The sequence below is a fragment of the Somniosus microcephalus genome, chromosome 19 (assembly GCF_052327205.1).
Source record: "Somniosus microcephalus isolate GS21.2 chromosome 19, FLI_Smic_1.0, whole genome shotgun sequence".
NCBI lineage: Eukaryota > Metazoa > Chordata > Chondrichthyes > Squaliformes > Somniosidae > Somniosus > Somniosus microcephalus.
The window spans coordinates 28,504,325-28,524,654 of NC_141005.1; the positions used below are offsets into that span (position 1 = coordinate 28,504,325).

The window sequence follows — 20,330 nt, forward strand, 5'->3', positions numbered from 1 at the left end:
TGAGTATCTGAATATCCTGGCCCAATGTGTATACCTGTATGTATATCGGATGCATTGTTCTGTATGTATTGAACTGTATTTAAAAATAAACAGTTTGACTTATAACCCTTGCTAATCTACAGATGAGCGCAAACCTTGGAGATCAACAACCGGAAGGTCCCAAGTACTAAAAACCAATTTGTTTGTTCTTCCCCCGCCCCCCCCCCCCCCACCCCAACCAAGGGGTGGGGTTCCAAAGTACAAAATGTTACCTTGCCTCCAAGTCTACAGCCTGAACTCCGACCCTACTGTCGGTGTGAGTCCAGGGGCAAAGTATGGCATCGGGTTTTCATTGGGCACTCCAGTGCAGGGGTGCCAATGAGCTGATCCTAAGGAAATTGAGCAGAGCGTGAGAATGCCCCCTCCTGCCTTGTTGTTATAATAACAAGGCCTGGCCTGCGCCCACAGACAGTTTAGCATCATTGGGAGACTCCAGGAATCCCTGGGGGAAAATAATGGGGAGCGGGGACCTAGGGAGCACTGTTTTCTGCAAAGGTAAATCTAACACCCACACTCCACTCCCTGGAGCTGGCTTTATTTCAGTTTATTTTAAATTTGATATGTCATCATTTATTGATGTATAATTATCACTGATCGAGCAGATGTCAACACCACAAACCTGAAGCGGTTGTATTCCAGCACCTCTGGCTTAGATCCCGGTTAATCTCCAGTGGTTCTGAAATAGCAGCCATAAATTATGTACTCGTTTTTCATGTTTTCTGTTCCAATATACAGTCATTTACATTAAAATTTAATAGTCACGGTTCCTAGGCTCTGCTTCTGAAATGCTTATTTTCGTTCCCTCATTGCAGATTCTGAGGGTGGTGAAGCTTTGCCCAATGGCATAAGCTCCGAGATGACTCTGCCAATGAAGAGTCTAATCACAGCTGCTAATGATGTGCATACAAATGGTGACGCAGTGGTCATTCCCACTCAGGACACACTTAATATCAAGATCCAGGTGGCCGGAAGTGACATCATTGACTTGCAAGTAGGTTATTAAGTTATTTTCTCTCCTTGCCAGTTGGGTCTTCTGACACCATCTCTCAGCAACAACAGCATTTTTATAGAACCTTTAATGTAGAAAAATGTCCCAAGGTGCTTCACAGAGGTGTAACCAATAAAGAAATACATGCAAATCCACAAAAGGATATATTCGCATTGGCGACCAATAGCTTGGTCAAAGAGGTGGGTTTTAAAATGGCCTTAAAGGATAGGCACAGAAGTTTGAGGGGAATTCCAGACCGACACACCTAGATGGTGAAGGCATGACTGTCACTGGGGGGAATAAAGCGAGGCCGGGTTGCAGAAGAGGCCAGAGTCAGTGGAACAGAGAGTTTGATGGGGAATTGTAGCACAGGAAGAGCTTGCAGAGATGGGGAGGGGTGGGGGGGGGGGGGGTGGTGAAGTTATAGAGATTTAAACATTAGGATGAGAATTTAAAATTTGAGGCATTGAGAGACTGACAGCCAATGTCAGTGAGGACAGGGGTGATGGGTGAGTGCGCAATAGGATGCGGGCAGCAGGGTTTTGGCTGAAGGGATATTTATGGAGGATGGGAAGCTGGCCAGGAGTACATTAGCATAGTAGAGTCTAGAGGTGACAGAGGCATGGATGAGGGTTTCAACAACAGGTTGGCCACTTTGGAGAACCCTCAGCCTTCTAGTTCAGACTAAATTTTTGAGGTTTCAAAGGAACTGAACATCCAGACTGTCGCCCAAAGAAGACAAATAAAATATGTCTAGTATACGCTTGAAGTACAATTTTTAAAATGTCCATTTGACGTGATGAACACCCAGTTATTTTAAGCAGTTTTCTTGGTGACTATTTGATACAGGTGTGGGTTTCCACTGAATGTAACTCAACACAAATCACCTTGTGCCCTTTCTCTAGGTGTCTCCCCAGGAGATGGTCCAGGAGATTATCCAGATTCTGATTGAACGCGAGGACACATGCCATCGGACCTGCTTCTCGCTTCAGCACGATGGTAACATTCTGGATAACTTTGCGGAATTGAAAAGTGTAGAAGAACTGAAGGATGGATCGGTTCTCCGAGTGGTAGAAGGTAAAGAGAGGCACTCTGTTGAAGGATCTTTGTGCCTTAGGTAGATTGTCTACAAGCTTTACTTATTTGATACCCAGGTGCTACTTGAATGATTGTGACTCATTAAAGATGTAAGGGTAAGAGTACCAAGGTGCCATGTTGGAGATTGGTTTGTATCCATAATTTCCTCTCATGTTCGATGCCTAACCTTGGCTGTGCCATCATTAGGAACATATAGGTGGAGGCTTCTTCAGAGGGAGTGAGATTTACTCTGGTCACTGTAGTGTAATTCCTAGCTGCAAGTAGTAGAAAAGCCTTGGCTACACGTCACCAGCCCATGTTTTCAGCTGGAGATAGAGTATTGTATATGCAGATCAAAGAGATCTGTGAGATAGGGAAGGAATCTCATGGGCTGATTTTTGCATACAAAACCAAAATATATGGAGAGGTTGAAGTAAGGAGAACAGCTAGAATGAGTTGTAATTGAACAGCAAGACTGTCTGTCTGTATTTCTATGGTGTTTGTAGATATCCATCATTTGTAGATATCCATTATATATTAAAAATGGTGAGTGGTCTCAAGGTGCCAAAGGTACTGCACCAATAGGTGGTGCTGCCATGGCCCAGAAATTCGGGTCTCCACTTACTCGCCTGTAAGCCCAATGGAAGTGCCGGTTTCCTGCATGCACTGCGCATGCGTGGGAAACCGGCACTTCCGTTCCCCTGAAAGAAGGGGTTCAGAGTTCGAACGCGTGCGCGGGAGAGGCAGCGCATGCGCATCGAACTTCGTTTTTTTTACAGGTTTTCCCGGGAGGGTAAGTCTGCAGAATTTACACATTTAAAAAGCAGGCATAAGGCCTGCTTTTTACAAGGTAAGTGGTGAATTAATTAAAATTCAAACATTTTTTCCACTGGTTTATTATTTTTAAATACTTTAAAGCAAGGTAAGTTTATTTTTAGCCCCATTAGAAAATTATTTTTTTCAAAAATTTAAATTATTGTTTAAAATAGTTATTTCATGTAATTTATAGTTTATTTAAAAAATGTGATGTTTTTAAAAAATTTATTTGAATATTTAGTGATGTTTTGGGGTCCGTAGTATTTATAAGTTTTGACAGGTCTTCCTGTCAATCTTATGAATGAAGCATTCCCTGCTCTGATTGGCTCCCCATGGCCCACGTAATCCCAGGGGACGCATCGAACTAACTGCGCCCCTGGGATACGCAAGCACTGCGCGCCGGCAGCCGGACCAGGCCCCGGATCGGAATTCCACGCGGCCCACAGCTCAACGGCCGGCGCGCAAGGTAAGTGCAGGTCGGGGGCTTACACCCGCGGGAAGCCCCCAACCCGAATTTCTGGGCCATTATGTGACCGGTCCAATCGTTGAGTAATCCCAGTGAATTCTTTGCTTAACATAAATAGTGGTAGTGGCTTCTCGAGCTGTAAATCAACAGTTGAAATCGGTTTCCGTTTTTTAAGAAAATCTGTTGTGAAAGCACACATGTCCAAGAACACCTGAGAATTCCCTAATTCCAAACCCGCACCACAGAATCAAAGTAAAACCAGAATTTTTGGATGGAAAATATAAGAGGGGTGCAAAATGAGTCAAAGATGAAAATGGGAAAAAAATTGCAAAACTCAGCTGCTGCTGAGGATGGGAAGACCATCCAAGAAAGTAGCCACTGGACATCATTACCCTTGTTCTAGGAAAGTGAAGCTGAAGCATACAATGAAACGAGACAGCCTCTATAATGGAATGCAGCCTCTTAATTGTTAATCAAAAAGTAATGAATGCACCTCCATAACTGCTGGTCCCTCATGCTGAGAATGAATCTTAAACCTTCACCCCAGTGAGCACCAATTCCCCCCCCACCTCTTTCCCCCCCCCCCCCCCCCCCCCATAGCTGAGCAGAAAGTCTCTGTCTCCACTGAGGTGGAATTTACACCCTGGCACAGTGCAATTCTTTTTTCATGTTCCCCCTCTCTGCACCGTTTGCCACCACTGTCCCATCTGCTTTTCCTTACCCACTTTCCTTTTTTCCATCTTCCACTCCCCATCCCACTATGAAGAGTGGCCCATTGCACCACCGTCCAACTGAGACGAAAACCAGCCTTGGCCCAGTGCCACCCAACTGCATTTGGCTCCCTGTTTTCCCTCGTCTAGTCTCTCTCTCATTGTCGACTACCCCATCCTTTGTTTTCTCTCCTACTCCCTCCCTTTCCCCCTATCGATTTCCCCTTGCCTTCTAACCCTGCTCGACCTGAATACGGCACTTGGTTTTGACTCCCCATGTGCAGCACTGCAGGAGATAGACTCATAATGCATGAAAATCTTCGATTCCTCATCTGTATTATTAAACCATCATACAATATTTGATTGCTTCGTTTTGATTTCTATGGCAACTGCCAACCCTACCAGAAAATGTAATGCCTATAGAAGTTATGGGTGGCGAGAGAAATAACCCCTCCTTCCAGGTCGTCCATTTGTACGCAGCAACGTCCCACAAATAGCAAACGAGAAAAATGGCCAGTTACTCTGTTTTGGTGTTAGTTGAGGAATGATTGTCCGCCACGACACCCTGCTTGATTTAGTGCCGTGGGATCATTTACATCTTTCTGAACATGCAAATTGGATCTCTGTTTAAGATCTCATCTGAGAAACCTCACCCCTGACTGCAACACTCCCTTAGTACTGCACGAAGTGGGAGCCTAGATAATGTGCTGAAGTCCCGGACTGGGGCTTGAAATCAAACTTCTGACTCAATCAAGAGTGCAATTACTGAGCCAAACTGGAAATGTATATCAGCGACGACTTAAATGTTTTTTTTCTCCTGCTAGCACTTAGGTTCTTGAACCCTTGTGCTAATTAATGTAAATGTTTTTATCCCCCGTGACATTACTGCCACAATTGGGGTTCCCTGTAGGAATCTCTCTCTCAGGGTCTTTGGAGAAGGAGGAAGACCAGTGGAGCGTTGCCAGATAGTTCAGGATGCACGAGAGCTGCTCTGTGCCCACACACTTGCCAGCATCTTCAGACAGGGGTGAATGTCCCTCGCTTCAGCAGATTGATGCAAGTGGAAGCTCTATTCCCAAAGGAAGCTGGGACAACAGCCCAGTGCCAACTCTAGAATATGTGGGGGCCTGGCCAACTGTAATATGGGATACTTCAGAAGCACTTCAATCACACAAGGTCATGCTTTCAATGGCACTGCGAAGAAGACGACATTCCAGGGTGATTGAAGCAAAATGCCACAAACTGTATCTGTAGGCCCGGGCGCACACAGCTGTCCATGATGGTGAGAACTGTCTTTACAGGGTCAGTAGGAAGCAAGCTTCAGACCCATGCCATCTGATGCAAGGCCACCACCTACCATGCAGCACGGGGATGGCACATCCAGTGTCTAAGGGTCAGCTGTGGCTTGAACCATGGCTCTACCTGCTTGCAGGCATGTTGCAGTGCTACCTTTGAGAATAGTGCTGAGCAGTGGCACAAAGGACCACTATCCCCACGACACCACCTCCAATAGGGGCCGTCAAACGGGGTGGGCAGCTTAGTCATTTCCCTGCGGATTCGTGCCGATACCTTGGGTTTTGTTTTTCCCTTAGTTCCCTGTCCCATCAGCTTTGGTAAAGACTAGTAATGGGTTGGCTTGCCTTTTAAGGCTCTTCAAATGCCCTGTAGAATTATTGTCACCCTATTCTGACAGTCTCACTTAATTGTTCCCCTTAAATTTCACTTGCATGCAATTTTTGGCCACTAGTTTGCTCTCGACACCCATCCTAATCTGCACCTGAAATTGTGCGACTCTCAAAAAAATTGTGTGCAAACGGCACACTTCTAATTTAAAATAAAAAACAGAAAATTCTGGAAACACGCAGCAGGTCAGGCAGGATCTGTGAAGAGAGAAAGAGTTAACGATTCAGGTCTGGAAGAAGTTAGATTTAACAGTATATAAGCAAGTACAGAGCCAGGAAAAGGGGTGGGGGTGGGTGGGTGGGTGGGGGAGGGGAGGGAAAAACAAACGGGAGGGTCTATGATAGTATGGCGGGCAGGCGTGATTAAATGACAAAAGGGTGCAAGGCGAAAGGGGGTGGTAATGGGACTACTAATTTACTCTTTCTAAAATCTGTTGATCGCCATTGGGGTATAAACTAGTTGTTTTACATAGGTGGGCATCCATCGTGAGTGTTGGCACACTCTTAACCCATGGGGGGAGCATCACAGCTGCTTCCCATACATGCACTTTGTTACAGGGACATTGAAGCTATTTGTAACACTATCACCTCCGCACAGACCTTGGACCTGGGACCTTCCTAGTCTGTATAGCTCAGTACCCTACTATGTACTACATTTACCCACACAACTACTGTAGAAGGGAAGTCCTAGCCCGAAGTTTTCAATTCAATTTTGAACCTTTTCGAAATGGGCAGTGCAAAGATTAGTATTGTGCATGAAAAGCTCCCTGCTCCCATGATGAGTTCTTCCAGGAAATGATTAATGTCTGTTTGATCTTTCTAAAAAGTGGATTGATCATCAAAGAAAAGTTCACAGAATAAAGTGCAGGGATTGTAACCAAGCTTGGTTTTAAATATAGGAACAGGAGTAGGCCATTCAGTCCCTCAAGCCTGTTCCACCATTCAATTAGATCATGGCTGATCTGTATCTTAACTCCATCTACCCGCCTTGGTTCTGTAACCCTTAATACCCTTGCCGAACAAAAATCTATCAATCTCAGGTTTTTACATTTTCAATTGACCTCAACAGCTTTGAGGGGGGAGAGAGTTCCAGTTTTCCACTACCCTTTGTGTGAATAGAATTGTTCTTTCTCCTTCTGGAGTTCTGCAGTTGTAATGTGAAGCCACATTGTGCTCTGATACAGCGCTGAAGTGACTTCATTTCTGTTTTTCAGAACCATACACCGTCCGAGAGGCTCGGATTCACATCCGCCACATCCAGGATCTGCTGAAAAGTCTGGACCCTGCTGATGCCTATAATGGCATTGAGTGTAACTCCCCTTCTTTCTTAAGCAGCACCTCCGAGGGAGATATTGGAGGTATGATCTGCACAAATATTTGGTTAAAAGTAGAATTGGAGAAGACTGAGTGGTGCAGTGAGTTAGTACAACGGTGATCATCTTCAACATGGGATTAAATCCAGTGTAGATTGAGAGGATGAAAGCCTCCTCTCTTGCATTGAGACAGTGGACTGAAGGGCCTCCTTCTGTGCTGTGTCATTCTATGATTTTGGACAGTCTTAAACCAATTCTGAGTAGGTGCGTAGTCCACAGCGTAAACTGCCCTCATTTGGCATCCAATTTGCAATCTCACTCAATCAGCGAGACTGCTGGTGAAGCTGTGATTTATGTGTGTTATCTTTTAAAAGTTAGCTCTTTGTGCTGAAAGACAGATACGAGGAACTTGGCAAACATGCTAACATTATTAGTAAATTCTGTATAACTTGAAGGCTGCATGCTCGAGCATTCTTGTAAGAGCTGATCAGTGTTGATGGTTCCCTCTGATGATATGGTGACTGGCTCCTCTTTACAACTGAGCATAACTAAATTGGCGAATAATTCACAGTGGCTGACCAGATCCACTCTCGGTAATAACTTTAAACAACATTAAATTCTTTTGTTTCCTAAGGCTCAATATTAGGTTCTCATTCTTTTAAGGAAACATGAACATGCCCCAGCCTCCCAGGGGGGAACAAAATGTAAATACAATTTTTTTCCCAACCAGATATGCCTGCATCTGGAAAGAGGAAAAGACGTTCAGTTTCGGATCAGCCGCTCGACACTATTGACTGTTCTCCTCCAGACTATATTTTGCCAGGATCCAAAGAGCGACCTCTCTCATTCCTACAGCCACTAACCATGGATAACAAGGTGCGTGATGAGGAAAATATTGTTCCTGCAACAGAGTGAAGTAATGTTTGTGTATTAAAACAGATTCAGCTGCTGTGTTCAGAAGTGTTCTGTTGCCGTTGTTTTTGAAGAAGCACAGCATTCAGAAATTTCTGGTTCGACAAGGTTGGGTGGGATCGGCGGATGATGTGATGTTTCAGAAACAAGGCTGTTGTATGAAGCCAGTGTAATGTTCGCAATAACTGTCCTCTGAACAGTGTTGCATTCTAGACTTGCTGCATTATAGATTTAGCAAACTTTAACTTGTTTCCATCTTTCCTGATTCTTCTTCCAGTTGAGAAATCAAGTTGATTGTAGTGTCTGTGTCCTCGCATAGAATTCTCTTGGTAGAAGTAGATAGAAATCCTGATTCGAGTGCCTATTGCCTTAACTGGTTCATCCTTTCCCTGGATTCAGTGGGGAGGTGGAGTTTGCTAATGGATACTCTCTCTCTAGCCCCTGCAGTGCCTGAAGTCTCTGATGATGAGTGGGTGGAACCCTCCTCCTGGTAACCGTAAAATGCGTGGGGATCTAATGTATCTCAACATCATCACCATGGAGGATCGTCATGTCAGCATCACTGCATCCATCCGAGGCTTCTACATCAACCAGTGAGTGCAAGCCCTATGCTCAGTATTTCTAATGGATGTGTTCATGCAGGAAGACACTTAAAATTGTGAGGCAAAATTGGGCCCTATGAGATGATTTCATAGTCAAGGTGTTATCAACTGTATTCAAACGTGAAATATTAAAATCTGTCACTGGGGGCATTTAATGAAATTTATGGACTAGATTCAGAGATCAGCATCACTGCTGGGGAGATTTGTACAGAAGTGGGAGGCATTGAGTTTGCTGCAGGGTTGTATTGTGGCTAAGGTTCTGAAGTCAAAATTCTCAGCACCCTAAGGAGGGTATTTTGTAACTTATGACTTATTCCCAGGTGAAGAACTGTTCTTTGTGATAATCACAGCTTCTTTCTGTTTTGAACATTTAAGCCAAAGTTCATCTGTGTGGATTGTCAATCTCCTTTGGGGTCAGTGATTTTGTATGACAGTGGAACAAGTATGTTGTTTTTAAAAGGGATGTAGATTCCTCTGCATTACCTTTATCAACGTTCACACCCCCACCAGCTCCGCGCGAGCTACTCAGTGTACGCCTCCTACACTAGTGCAGCCAACTATCCTTGTATGACTGAGTCTCCTTTTATAGTGAGAAATTGTGGTAACTTGGGGGTAGTTTTATGCTGTGGGACCACAATCACTAAGAACTGAGTTCAGACTGCCCAACCTCATATTTTATATTGGATCCTTACAGCCAACAGAGAGAGGAGACTTCTATCCGATCCATTTGGATGGGCTTCTGAGCTATGTTCCAGTGATGAACTACAGAAGTTTACAGCATGGCGGAAGCCATTCAGCCCATTAGATTTGAGCTGGCTCTTTTCTAGAGCAAGTCAAAACTAATCCCAGACCTCACCGTCCGCAGCCTCTTGCATTGTTCCACGGAAGCTCAGCGTAAGCTCGAGGAACAGCACCTCATCTTCCAATTAGGCACTTTACAGCCTTCCGGACTCAATATCAAGTTCAACAATTTCAGATCATAACCTCGGCCCCTATTCTATTTTTATAATTTTTTTTATCCACACCTTTGGTTTGTGCCTTTTCCTTTTTTTCTCTCCCACATGGCAGCTGTTTCTCATTCTGCCAGCGCATTTCACACCTCATCTAGAGCCATCTTTTGTCTCTGTACCTGTCCTATTACCATCTCGTCTTGTCTTGAATATCTCTTAATGTCTCTTCACCTCTCCCAGACCTTCCCTTTTGTTCTTTCATCCCCTCCCCCATTTCCCAGCCCCCAAACAGGCCTTTAATCTGTTTCATTTCCTGCCTTTTTTTTCTCCGTTCTGAAGAAGGGTTTTGACCTGAAACGTTAACTCTGTTTCTCTCTCCACAGATGTTGCCTGGCCTGCTGAGTTTTTCTAGCGTTTTGTGTTGTTATTTCGGATTTCCAGCATCTGCAGTATTTTGCTATCAAAACTAATCCCACTGTCCTGCTTACTCTACAAACCCATGTCTTCTTCTGCTTCGAGTATTTATCCATTTTTCCCAACTGCACCACACACAGCCCTTCCTCTTCCCTCTTCCTCTTCTCTCCTGGCCCCTTTTATAAAAAAAAACCTCTTATTTGTATGGCATTCACTCACCTCCAACTAAGCAGAGATACAACATGTTGTTCCAAGGCTCTGGTAGCGCTGGGTGCTTCGTAGTAATTGAAATATTCATGGTGTTGGGGGTGAGGGGAAGCATTGAGATTTTTTATGGAGAAACAGATCTCTTTTTCTCAATTACACCTTTTTCCCCCCCCCTATTCTCCTCTCCCCGCCCCCCCCCCCCCCCATACCCAACTAATAGCCAACTGGGTTGTCTATCAGTTGATTTGGTAGTTCACTCCGCTTTTTTGTATTGATCTGAGGCTCCTGTGACCCAGGTCTCCCATAGCCGTAAACAGGTCAAGATAAACATGCCAGAATTTGTTAGAGATAGCCAGGAAGATCCATTTTTTTCCCCTTTTGGCTTCAGTTCCTGCTGCCAGTCTAATAGTGCAGTGCCTTTACAGGCCACCAACAGCAGCATGATCTTCATGAATTTTAAGCATCCCCCCGGCTGTTGTCGCAACGTTGTGTCAACATGGCGATGCGCATCTCCTGATGACTGGGCAGACTGATGTTATGACGTAATTTTGTCACGCGTGCGAGGTGGCCAGTTTGTTGGCTCCTCTGCGCGTGTGTATCCCCCTGGGCTGCACTTTGCTGCTGGTTCACACTGAGAACCGCAGTATGATTTGGAAAGTGGTGCACTTGAGCCATTCTCTCAGGACCTGGCTTAGAACATAAGAAGTAAAAGCAGGAGTAGGCCATACAGCCCCTTGAGCCTCCGCCGCCAAGTACAAAAGGCCCTTTTATTCAGGTTTTCCCAAATTAGGCCCTTTGGTCCCGTACTCTGGTTGTAACACAAAGCCACTAAGTATTTCCAGATGGTTAGAAAGCATAAAACTCATTACATTTTTATCAGTCATAGATAAGAACGAACCTTTCTTGTTGCACCAGTGGTTTAATACAAAAAAATACCAACTGGGCTTTTGACACTAAAAATAGCTCCCAGATAGCTGGTTGCTTAGTTACTGCAAGTGCACAGCAAATATCTGAAAGCACAATGTACAGGACAGAAATCTTCAGCAATGGTTACCTGGGTGTAACAAACCAAACCCCTCTGCATTTGCATATTATAAGACCTGTCTGGTCTTGTATTCTCTCTCACTTTTGATCAATTTTTTTTCTTATGCGTTTTTTTTTAAACTCCCTGTTTTGCAGAAAATGCTGACTCTTGTTGAGTATGCAGTTCCACAGCCACTGGCTAACCTCCAATACCTCGCTTAAATTGCGTGCCTTTGTGCTAAAACAGCAAGAATATCGGGCTATTCCAACAATAGGGGGCATCGCAGCTGTTCTCGATTCCTGTTCTCGCCCACTGTCCACACACGTGCACCTTTTTAGCAGGAGTCGCTGGATAATAACCAAGAGCAGGAACCCTAGCTTTCTCTCTTTTCCTCCCCCCCCCCCCCCACCCTTTCTAATTTACGATCGGCCAATTGTCACACTGTTGCTCTAAAAGCAACCTTTGTACACCAAGGAATTTGGTGTACCACTGCTCCCTGCTATTTCAGTTGATTAATTTAGTGTTATTGCTAAAGTATTGTCAGGCCAGCCCACAGCACAAGTCTTCATCATGTATCCTGTAGGTTAATGCCAAGGGGCCAAATCTTGCTGGAGTGGGGCGTCTCTCGGCGTGTGCCGTTCGTTGGACTCTTCCCTGCTCCCTACAGCTCGAATGTGCTTTGCGGCGTAACTTGCCAGAAGTGCGAGCTGATAACGGCGAGGTGAGGACAAGGGCTTCTCTAATCTTGGTGAACACCTAGACCAACTGTGGTAAACCACTGTATTGTATATTGCCACCTCTGGGTGGCGCTGTGTATGGAGGCATGCCTCAGCTGACTCCACCCACCACTGTGTGGGTTTCATTCAGACTTGTTCAGTCACTCACGAAGAAGCATGGTCTCTTCTTAGCTAATAAAAGCCTTATTCATCTCTTCTTTCGACTCATCATCTCTTCTTCGACTCATCACCTTTTATGAAGTAATTGATAAGCGTATCAATTTTATTAGCTAAAAGTTAAATGGCGACACCTGAGGAGCAACAACAGCAACGGATACAGCAGACATTGCTGAGAGCCCTCAGACCACCACGCCTGGACCTCGACCCTCAAGATGTGGGTGCATCAGCCAAGTTTGAACACTGGCTGAGCTGCTTTGAATCCTTCCTCGCAATCTCACAGGTTACAGAGGAGGATCACAAACTGAAAATTTTGACCGCCCAGGTGAGCCATCAAGTATATATGCTAATCCGGGACTCTAATACGTACGTGGCGGCCCTCGAGCTACTAAAAGGGCAATATACGCGCCCAGTGAACACAATTTACGCCCGACACCTCTTGGGATCCCGCAGGCAGCAACCGGGAGAATCGGTAGGGGCATTTGCACGGGCGCTACTGGCACTCTGCAGAGACTGCGATTGTAAAGCGGTAACGGCTGTGGAGCACGCGCAGGGACTCGCCTGTGATGCCTTCGTCAGGGGCCTCCAGTCAGACCACACCCGGCAGAGACTGCTAGAAAGCAAGGAACCCGACCTGAAGACGGCCATTGCCCTTGCGCTCTCGTTAGAGGAGGCCCACCGAAACCTCGAGGCATACCCCCGTAACGGCGCCGAGACATGGCAATTGAAACCGTGGGACACGGGACCGCCGCCCCCGGCACCAACCGCTGCAGCGACCCAACCGAGACAGCAGCCTCCGGTAAGAACTGCTTCGATGCCCAGTAACCAGGCCCAAAAATGCTATTTCTGTGGCCAGTTAAAACATCCCAGAGCGCACTGCCCAGCTAAGACAGCTACCTGCTCGGGCTGCGGGAAGAAAGGCCATTACGCTAACGCCTGCAAGGGGAAGCCAGCCAGCAGCGCAGCGTGCGGGCCGTGGGAGCAGCCATCTTATCCGCCATTTTGTGTACCCCCGGCCGCATGGCATCCGCCGCCATTGTATCCAACGCACTCAACCGCCATTTCGTCACCGGAACCGACCACCGTCTCGGCGGATGACTATAGTGACTCACTAAGCCACATACTGGCCTCCGTGACGCTGGATCAAGGCCACCCTCACCATCTATCCAGCTCCATGATGGATATCGCGGTAAACGGCCGCGCCACCAGTTGCCTGATCGACAGCGGGAGCACAGAGAGTTTCGTCCACCCCGACACGGTACGTAGCCACTCCCTCACGATTCTGCCAACGCACCATCGCATTTCTATGGCGTCCAAGTCCCAGTCAATGGACATCAGCGGCTACTGTGTGGTGACCCTGTCAGTAGGGGGCACTGAATATAAAAAATTTAAACTGCTAGTCCTGCCCCGTCTTTGCGCTGCCGTCCTGCTAGGGTTGGATTTTCAGTGCCACCTTAAGAGTGTCACACTAGCATACGGTGGACCCCTCCCCCCACTCACAGTCTGCAACCAACAACTTTTAAATCGCCCGCTGCAAACCACCTGCAGCCTTTCCACATTAAAAGTCCCCCCCCCTCCCCTGTTCGCTAACCTCACCCGCGACTGTAAACCCATCGCTACCAAAAGCAGGCGGTACAGTGCCGGGGACAGAGCTTTTATCAGCTCTGAGGTGGAGCGGCTATTGAAGGAGGGCATTATCGAAGGTAGCACTAGCCCCTGGCGAGCCCAGGTTGTAGTCGTTAAAACCACTGCAAAACGCCGCATGGTAATCGACTACAGCCAAACCATAAACCGGTACACCCAGCTGGACGCGTACCCCCTCCCTCGCATATCTGATATGGTCAATCAGATTGCGCAATACAAAGTATTCTCCACCATCGACCTTAAGTCAGCGTACCACCAGCTGCCCATCCGCCATGAGGACCGCCAGTATACTGCCTTCGAGGCAAACGGCCGCCTCTACCACTTCCTTAGGGTCCCCTTCGGCGTCACCAACGGGGTTTCGGTCTTCCAAAGGGAGATGGACCGAATGGTTGACCAGAACGCGCTGCGGGCAACCTTCCCCTATTTGGATAACGTCACCATCTGCGGCCACGACCAGCAGGACCACGACGTTAATCTAGCAAATTTCCTCCGTACGGCCCAACGGCTGAACCTAACGTACAATAAGGAAAAATGTATGTTTCACACCAAGCGCCTGGCCATCCTCGGCTGCGTGGTGGAGAACGGAGTCATCGGGCCCGACCCCGACAGAATGCGCCCCCTAATGGAGCTACCCCTTCCCCACTGCCAAAAAGCACTGAAGAGATGCCTGGGGTTTTTCTCCTACTACGCCCAGTGGGTGCCCCTCTATGCAGACAAAGCCAGGCCCCTCATCAAAGCCACCTCCTTCCCCCTGACACCAGAGGCGTGTGCAGCCTTCACTCTTATCAAGAACGATATCGCGAAGGCCGCAATGCACGCGGTGGATGAGTCCATCCCCTTCCAAGTGGAGAGCGATGCCTCCGACTTCGCCCTAGCCGCGACCCTTAACCAGGCGGGCAGACCCGTGGCCTTTTTCTCAAGGACCCTCCAGGGCCCCGAGACGAGACACTCCTCCGTCGAAAAGGAGGCCCAGGCTATTGTAGAAGCGGTGCGTCACTGGAGGCATTACCTGGCCGGGAAACGATTTACCCTGCTCACTGACCAGCGTTCAGTAGCTTTTATGTTTAATAATAAGCAGAGGGGTAAAATCAAGAACGACAAGATCTTGAGGTGGAGAATCGAACTCTCCACCTACAATTATGATATCTTGTATCGGCCAGGGAAACTCAATGAGCCCCCAGATGCCCTATCACGTGGTACATGCGCCAACGCGCAGAGTGATAGGCTGCAGTCCCTCCACAATGACCTCTGCCACCCGGGGGTCACCAGGTTTTTCCATTTTATCAAATCCCGTAACCTGCCCTACTCCATCGAGGAGGTCAGGACCATGACCAAGAGCTGCCAAATCTGCGCCGAGTGCAAACCGCACTTCTATAGGCCGGACAGAGCAAGCCTGATCAAGGCCACCCGCCCCTTCGAACGCCTGAGCGTCGATTTTAAAGGGCCCCTCCCCTCCGCTGACCGCAATGTGTACTTCCTCAACATAGTTGATGAGTACTCCCGTTTCCCCTTTGCCATCCCTTGCCCAGACATGACCAGTACCACGGTCATCAAGTGTCTGAATGACATCTTCGCTCTGTTCGGGTTCCCCAGCTATATACATAGCGACAGGGGCTCATCGTTCATGAGCGACGAACTTCGGCAGTACCTGCTAACAAGAGGTATCGCCACGAGCAGGACCACCAGTTACAACCCCCGGGGGAACGGCCAGGTGGAAAGGGAGAACGCGACGGTTTGGAAGGCAGTCCTCTTAGCACTAAAATCTAAGGGCCTTCCGACCTCCCGCTGGCAGGAGGTCCTCCCTGCAGCGCTTCACTCCATTCGGTCACTGCTTTGTACTGCCACTAATGCGACCCCTCATGAGAAAATGTTCGTTTTCCCCCGGAAGTCTACATCGGGAACCTCGCTACCGGCATGGTTGACTTCTCCTGGGCCCGTCCTACTGCGGAGGCACGTGAGGACGCATAAAACGGACCCCCTGGTCGAGCGGGTGCACCTCCTACACGCCAACCCCCAGTATGCCTGGGTGACATACCCAGACGGGCGGGAGGACACGGTCTCCATACGAGATCTCGCACCCTCGGGTACCCCTGAATTACCACCGTTATCCCCCTTACCACCGTTATCCCCCTTACCACTGTTATCCCCCACCACCCCTCCCAACCCAACCCCTGCAGACGGCATGCCAAAGCCCCAGGAATCTTCGCCAACCACCCAGACACCAGACCTGACGTCGGATGCTGCAACACCACCGCCGCCACCACGACGATCAGGACGTCAGACAAGGCCTCCTGATAGACTTAACTTGTAGTACCCTTCACCCCGCCGGACTTCACATTAAACAAGGGGTGAATGTGGTAAACCACTGTATTGTATATTGCCACCTCTGGGTGGCGCTGTGTATGGAGGCATGCCTCAGCTGACTCCACCCACCACTGTGTGGGTTTCGTTCAGACTTGTTCAGTCACTCACGAAGAAGCATGGTCTCTTCTTAGCTAATAAAAGCCTTATTCATCTCTTCTTTCGACTCATCATCTCTTCTTCGACTCATCACCTTTTATGAAGTAATTGATAAGCGTATCACCAACCGTCTATCTCCTTAACAAATTAGATTCAGGGATTAAGAAGGAAACGGAGAGGAACAGCGGCGAAGGAGGCTGAATTAGAGTGGGTGAATCGGAGTCAAATCTGGTACAGAAAGTGAAAGAGAGGGAAAGAAAGATTTAATTAAGAGAAAGAAAAAAGAATAGAAAGGAAAAGCAAGAAGAAAATTTAAAATGAAATTTTAAAAATCTTTAAGAAGGATTTACTCCATGCAGGATGAGACTCAGCAGTTTAAATTGTTCCCTTTCTGAGCCAGAGTGATTGATTGCCATTACGTTAACAATTATCACATTAATAGGATATTTGTGCTGTTAAGTATGAGCCCTAAATTTTTCTGTGGAGAGATTAATGTGCAGATCCAGCAAGTGCTTTAAAAATAATGGGCAGCTGCCATTTGTGCAAGGCAAACAGTGGAGCAGTGTAACATGACCAGCGAGTTCTGGAGATTCACAACTCCTGGCAAAGCTCTTCCTCCCCTGATCTTGCTGGCCGATTTGCGCATTATTAATGGTGTGCCTCGTGAACTTGCCATTATTTCTTTCCAGCAAGATTTGGCCCAGTGTTTTTCCTACCCAATCGTTGTATCCTGTGCTAGTGCGGTCCAATTGATTGATTAACTAACTGGGGGAGATTTTCCCTGAGTAACTCTGTGGGGTGGGATCAGGAGGCTGGTCAGGGAGCCATTTTGCCAGCTTCCTGTGACCTACTGACACTTGTGGAATTGTCTACCAGTAGTGACGGGGTTTGCTGAATATGTTGGTGGTAATGTGGATGGGTGTAATTAAATGACACGTCTGTGATGAGAAATATCCTACGATGTATTTCTTGTCGTTGCTGCCCTTACAATGTTGCTGACTAAGAATGTCTCTGTACATCTTGGTGTACATTTGACTATTGTGGGTGGAGGGAGATTTATATCTAATCTCTCTCCCCAAAGGAGTTGATTGCACTTCCTGTGTCTCCAGATTGATCCTGGCAAACATGCAATCCCAGATGTCTAGTATGAGGGAATTCGGTGCCAGGTAGCAGGAAATAAATGGCATGTGCATCCAGTGGAAGGGAACCAGAGAGTGAAGAACGTGTCACCGAACAACCAACCTCTTAATCCAAGAATGTTGCATTAACCATACCAGTCCTGTTTCCTTTCTATACCCTGTAGTAAAAGCTGTTTGTCTTGTAATATATTCTAAATTAGATCAACTGTGGATGTGTTTAACCCAAAACCGGGCATTCCTAGCCTGCTGTGCCACTCACTGGTGGATCTTCTGAATCAAATTAGCCCGATGTTCAAGAAGAACTTTTCAACTTTGCAGAAGAAAAGGTACGAATGGCTCTAACTGTGCCTGTTAAGGAGGGTAACAACTTTCCAGTTGTACCACGCTATAGAGATCTTTGCATCCATTTCTAAAATGCCTAAAACTCAGTTGTCCAGTCCCCCCCAAGTCCATGCATCAAGAAAGCAGCTAACCCTCCTTATAATGATGGGCTGATATCACTGAGCTGACACTTGAGGGTGAATTTAATTTCCCCCCCTCCCACCTCTGGGAAGTGTCCAGCTTGCACTTGGTACCTCTCTACAGTGATGGAGCTAAGTTCATGGACTCTGCAAAATGCAGGCTAAAGTTTGAGCCAACACTTTATAAAAAATAAAAAAAAATTTTTTTGAAAAAATGTTTTTTTGTTCAGTGTGAATAACAGCCAACTCTGTGTTCTCCACCCCTAATCTGACTAGAGCATTACAATCTTTCTTTCATTTTTCCTAAAAGAACCCAATAACATTTTGTTCTGTGCAAATTGTTCAAACAGTATTAACCCACATCAAAATGGCAACCACCCCTGTATAAACAGATATTTGATCTCCCCCCTCATTAAAGTTATCCACAGTAGTCTGTCCTCTTCCTGTGTAACTCTTCCATTTGCCATACTTTTGCTTCGGTGGCCTTATTGTGTGATTACCAGTTACTAATAAATTTGAGGGCCATTGTGCTTTGAATCTGCCGACCCCAGCAAAGTCCTGTCCCTTTTTGGATTTGCAATAGTCTTTCAAGCAAGACATTCGTAGGCTTTATGGTAATTCTTAGTGGCAGTCAGGAGTATTTTTCCTTGTTACTTGGGAAGTTGCTGGTCGTGCTGATCTTGGGGATGATGCTTCCTGTGTGTCCCACCAACTGCTTTTTGTCACCCTCCAAATACAATTTACTGTTGGGGGGGGGGGGGTGGGGGTGTGAAGTCCAGCTACAGGTTGCAACCCTGTATTTTGTAGGGCACCTTTTTAAGATTCTGATCATGTGACAGCTGTAGTGCCTTTTTGTGATTTCAATTCTTTACTTCCAGGGTGAACTGTCACCCATTCGAGAGGATTGCCACACCATTCCAGACCTACTGCTGGACCATCCCACACAGACAGCACACCATCGACTGTGTGAGGGCAGAGGATGCATATACCTCCCGACTTGGGTACGAGGAGCATATCTCCGGACAGGTAACAGGCAGGCAACAATGTTACGGTGTAGAGGTCTTTGTTAAGCGCTGTGGGGGAGGGAGGGTAACACCGGTGTCTGGAAAAAGTCTTGGTGGTGGGGGGGGGGGGGGGTGGAGAAGGTAAGGTTTACATTCTATTCCAGTAGTTGGTTGCACAACAGGAATTTCATAGTAAATTTTTGTTCCTGCTCTCCTGAAGCTGCTGGCTCAGTGAGTACAGTTCCTTGAGTGTCAGCTGCCTTCCAGTACCCAGCAGGCTATTTGACTGTGGCACCATCACAGCCGAGCCCAATCTTGTACTTAACCGGATGCTCAGTTTTTAGCAGCTGTCACTATCCAGCAGGAATGTTGGCTGATTTTTTTTTTTTTTTAAATTATTACTTGTTCTCCCTTGCCCAGGGACACTGGATATATTGTTAATGCCCCCGCACTGTCCTGGTTGGGATCAGCTAACTCCGTACAAATTAGAGGAACAGTGAGAAAAGACCATCAATCCATGCAGACAACAGTGTAACCTCATACACCATTCACCCACCTCAACTGTACTGTGCCCTGGGAGAGGCAAAAAATAGAGAGTAAAAACCTGCAACTAGTTCAGGATGAACTCTAGGAAATTTCTTTCTGACTCCCTAAAGCAACAGTTGGAGCTCCAAGAGTATGTGATAGCTCGTAACTCCTCATAAACCCAATTAATTAGCAATTTACCCTGTATAATTGGAAATATTTTTTTTAAGGAGCTTATCAAGTTCCCTTTCAGAGGACTTGCCAACCTCCATGTTTAGCAGTTTGTTCCAGAGGGCAATGACTTTCTGTCAAAATAAATACTTCCTGGAATCTAACCTAACTCTTTGCCCATGGATTTTGTATGCATAACCTCTAGTTCTACTGTCCCCGCCATCTCCAATCGATTGAGCCTAATCCCTTTTTAAAAACCACAATCGCATCCACTCCAGCCCTGCTTTTCTCCAGAGTAAATAATCCTAACTCTTGGAGTCTGCCTTCATAATTAAGACTCTAATTTTGTATCATTTTGGTCAGCTTCCTATGCACCTTTTCCAGAGCCCTGATATCTTTCACCATGTGCAGGGACCAAAATTGGACACAAACCAGAGTCGCGTGTTGCTTATTACAGTGCGCATTCAACCGGGCACCACCTTTAGTCTGTGGGGCTCAGCAGCACATTTACTCATTGAGCATTGGGGGTGGCAAGGATTTGATAATTCATGTCAAAAAATATTTTGTGAAACTGTGTTTTAATAACTGAATAAACTAGAACTGTAAAATTTGAGCCGTGGTTAGTAATACGCTGCGATTGCTCTTTTTTTTATTGAATGACTTGCTGTGTCTTGTTTTTCTAAAGACCCGGGACTGGAATGAGGAGCTGCAGCTGACACGGGAGATGCCCTGTCAGGACCTGGCGCAGCGGGTGTTGAGGGAGCGAACAATCTTTAAGGTGAGAAACAGAAACGCCTCTTCAAATAATCCTCACGAGGTCTCTCATGCATTTC

General features: G+C 46.8%; 1 protein-coding gene across 1 annotated transcript in view; it reads left to right on the forward strand.

The window, feature by feature from the left end:
* The window catches only part of LOC147104275 (clustered mitochondria protein homolog), an 83,275-nt gene that overhangs the window by 21,247 nt on the left and 41,698 nt on the right, over positions 1-20,330 (forward strand). The window contains exons 2-9 of the mRNA XM_085961469.1: positions 852-1,030; positions 1,933-2,104; positions 6,993-7,136; positions 7,822-7,967; positions 8,442-8,596; positions 17,537-17,662; positions 18,676-18,823; positions 20,183-20,275. Of these exons, the coding sequence (XP_085817595.1) occupies positions 852-1,030; positions 1,933-2,104; positions 6,993-7,136; positions 7,822-7,967; positions 8,442-8,596; positions 17,537-17,662; positions 18,676-18,823; positions 20,183-20,275 (1,163 nt within the window). The remainder of the gene's footprint in view (positions 1-851; positions 1,031-1,932; positions 2,105-6,992; positions 7,137-7,821; positions 7,968-8,441; positions 8,597-17,536; positions 17,663-18,675; positions 18,824-20,182; positions 20,276-20,330) is intronic.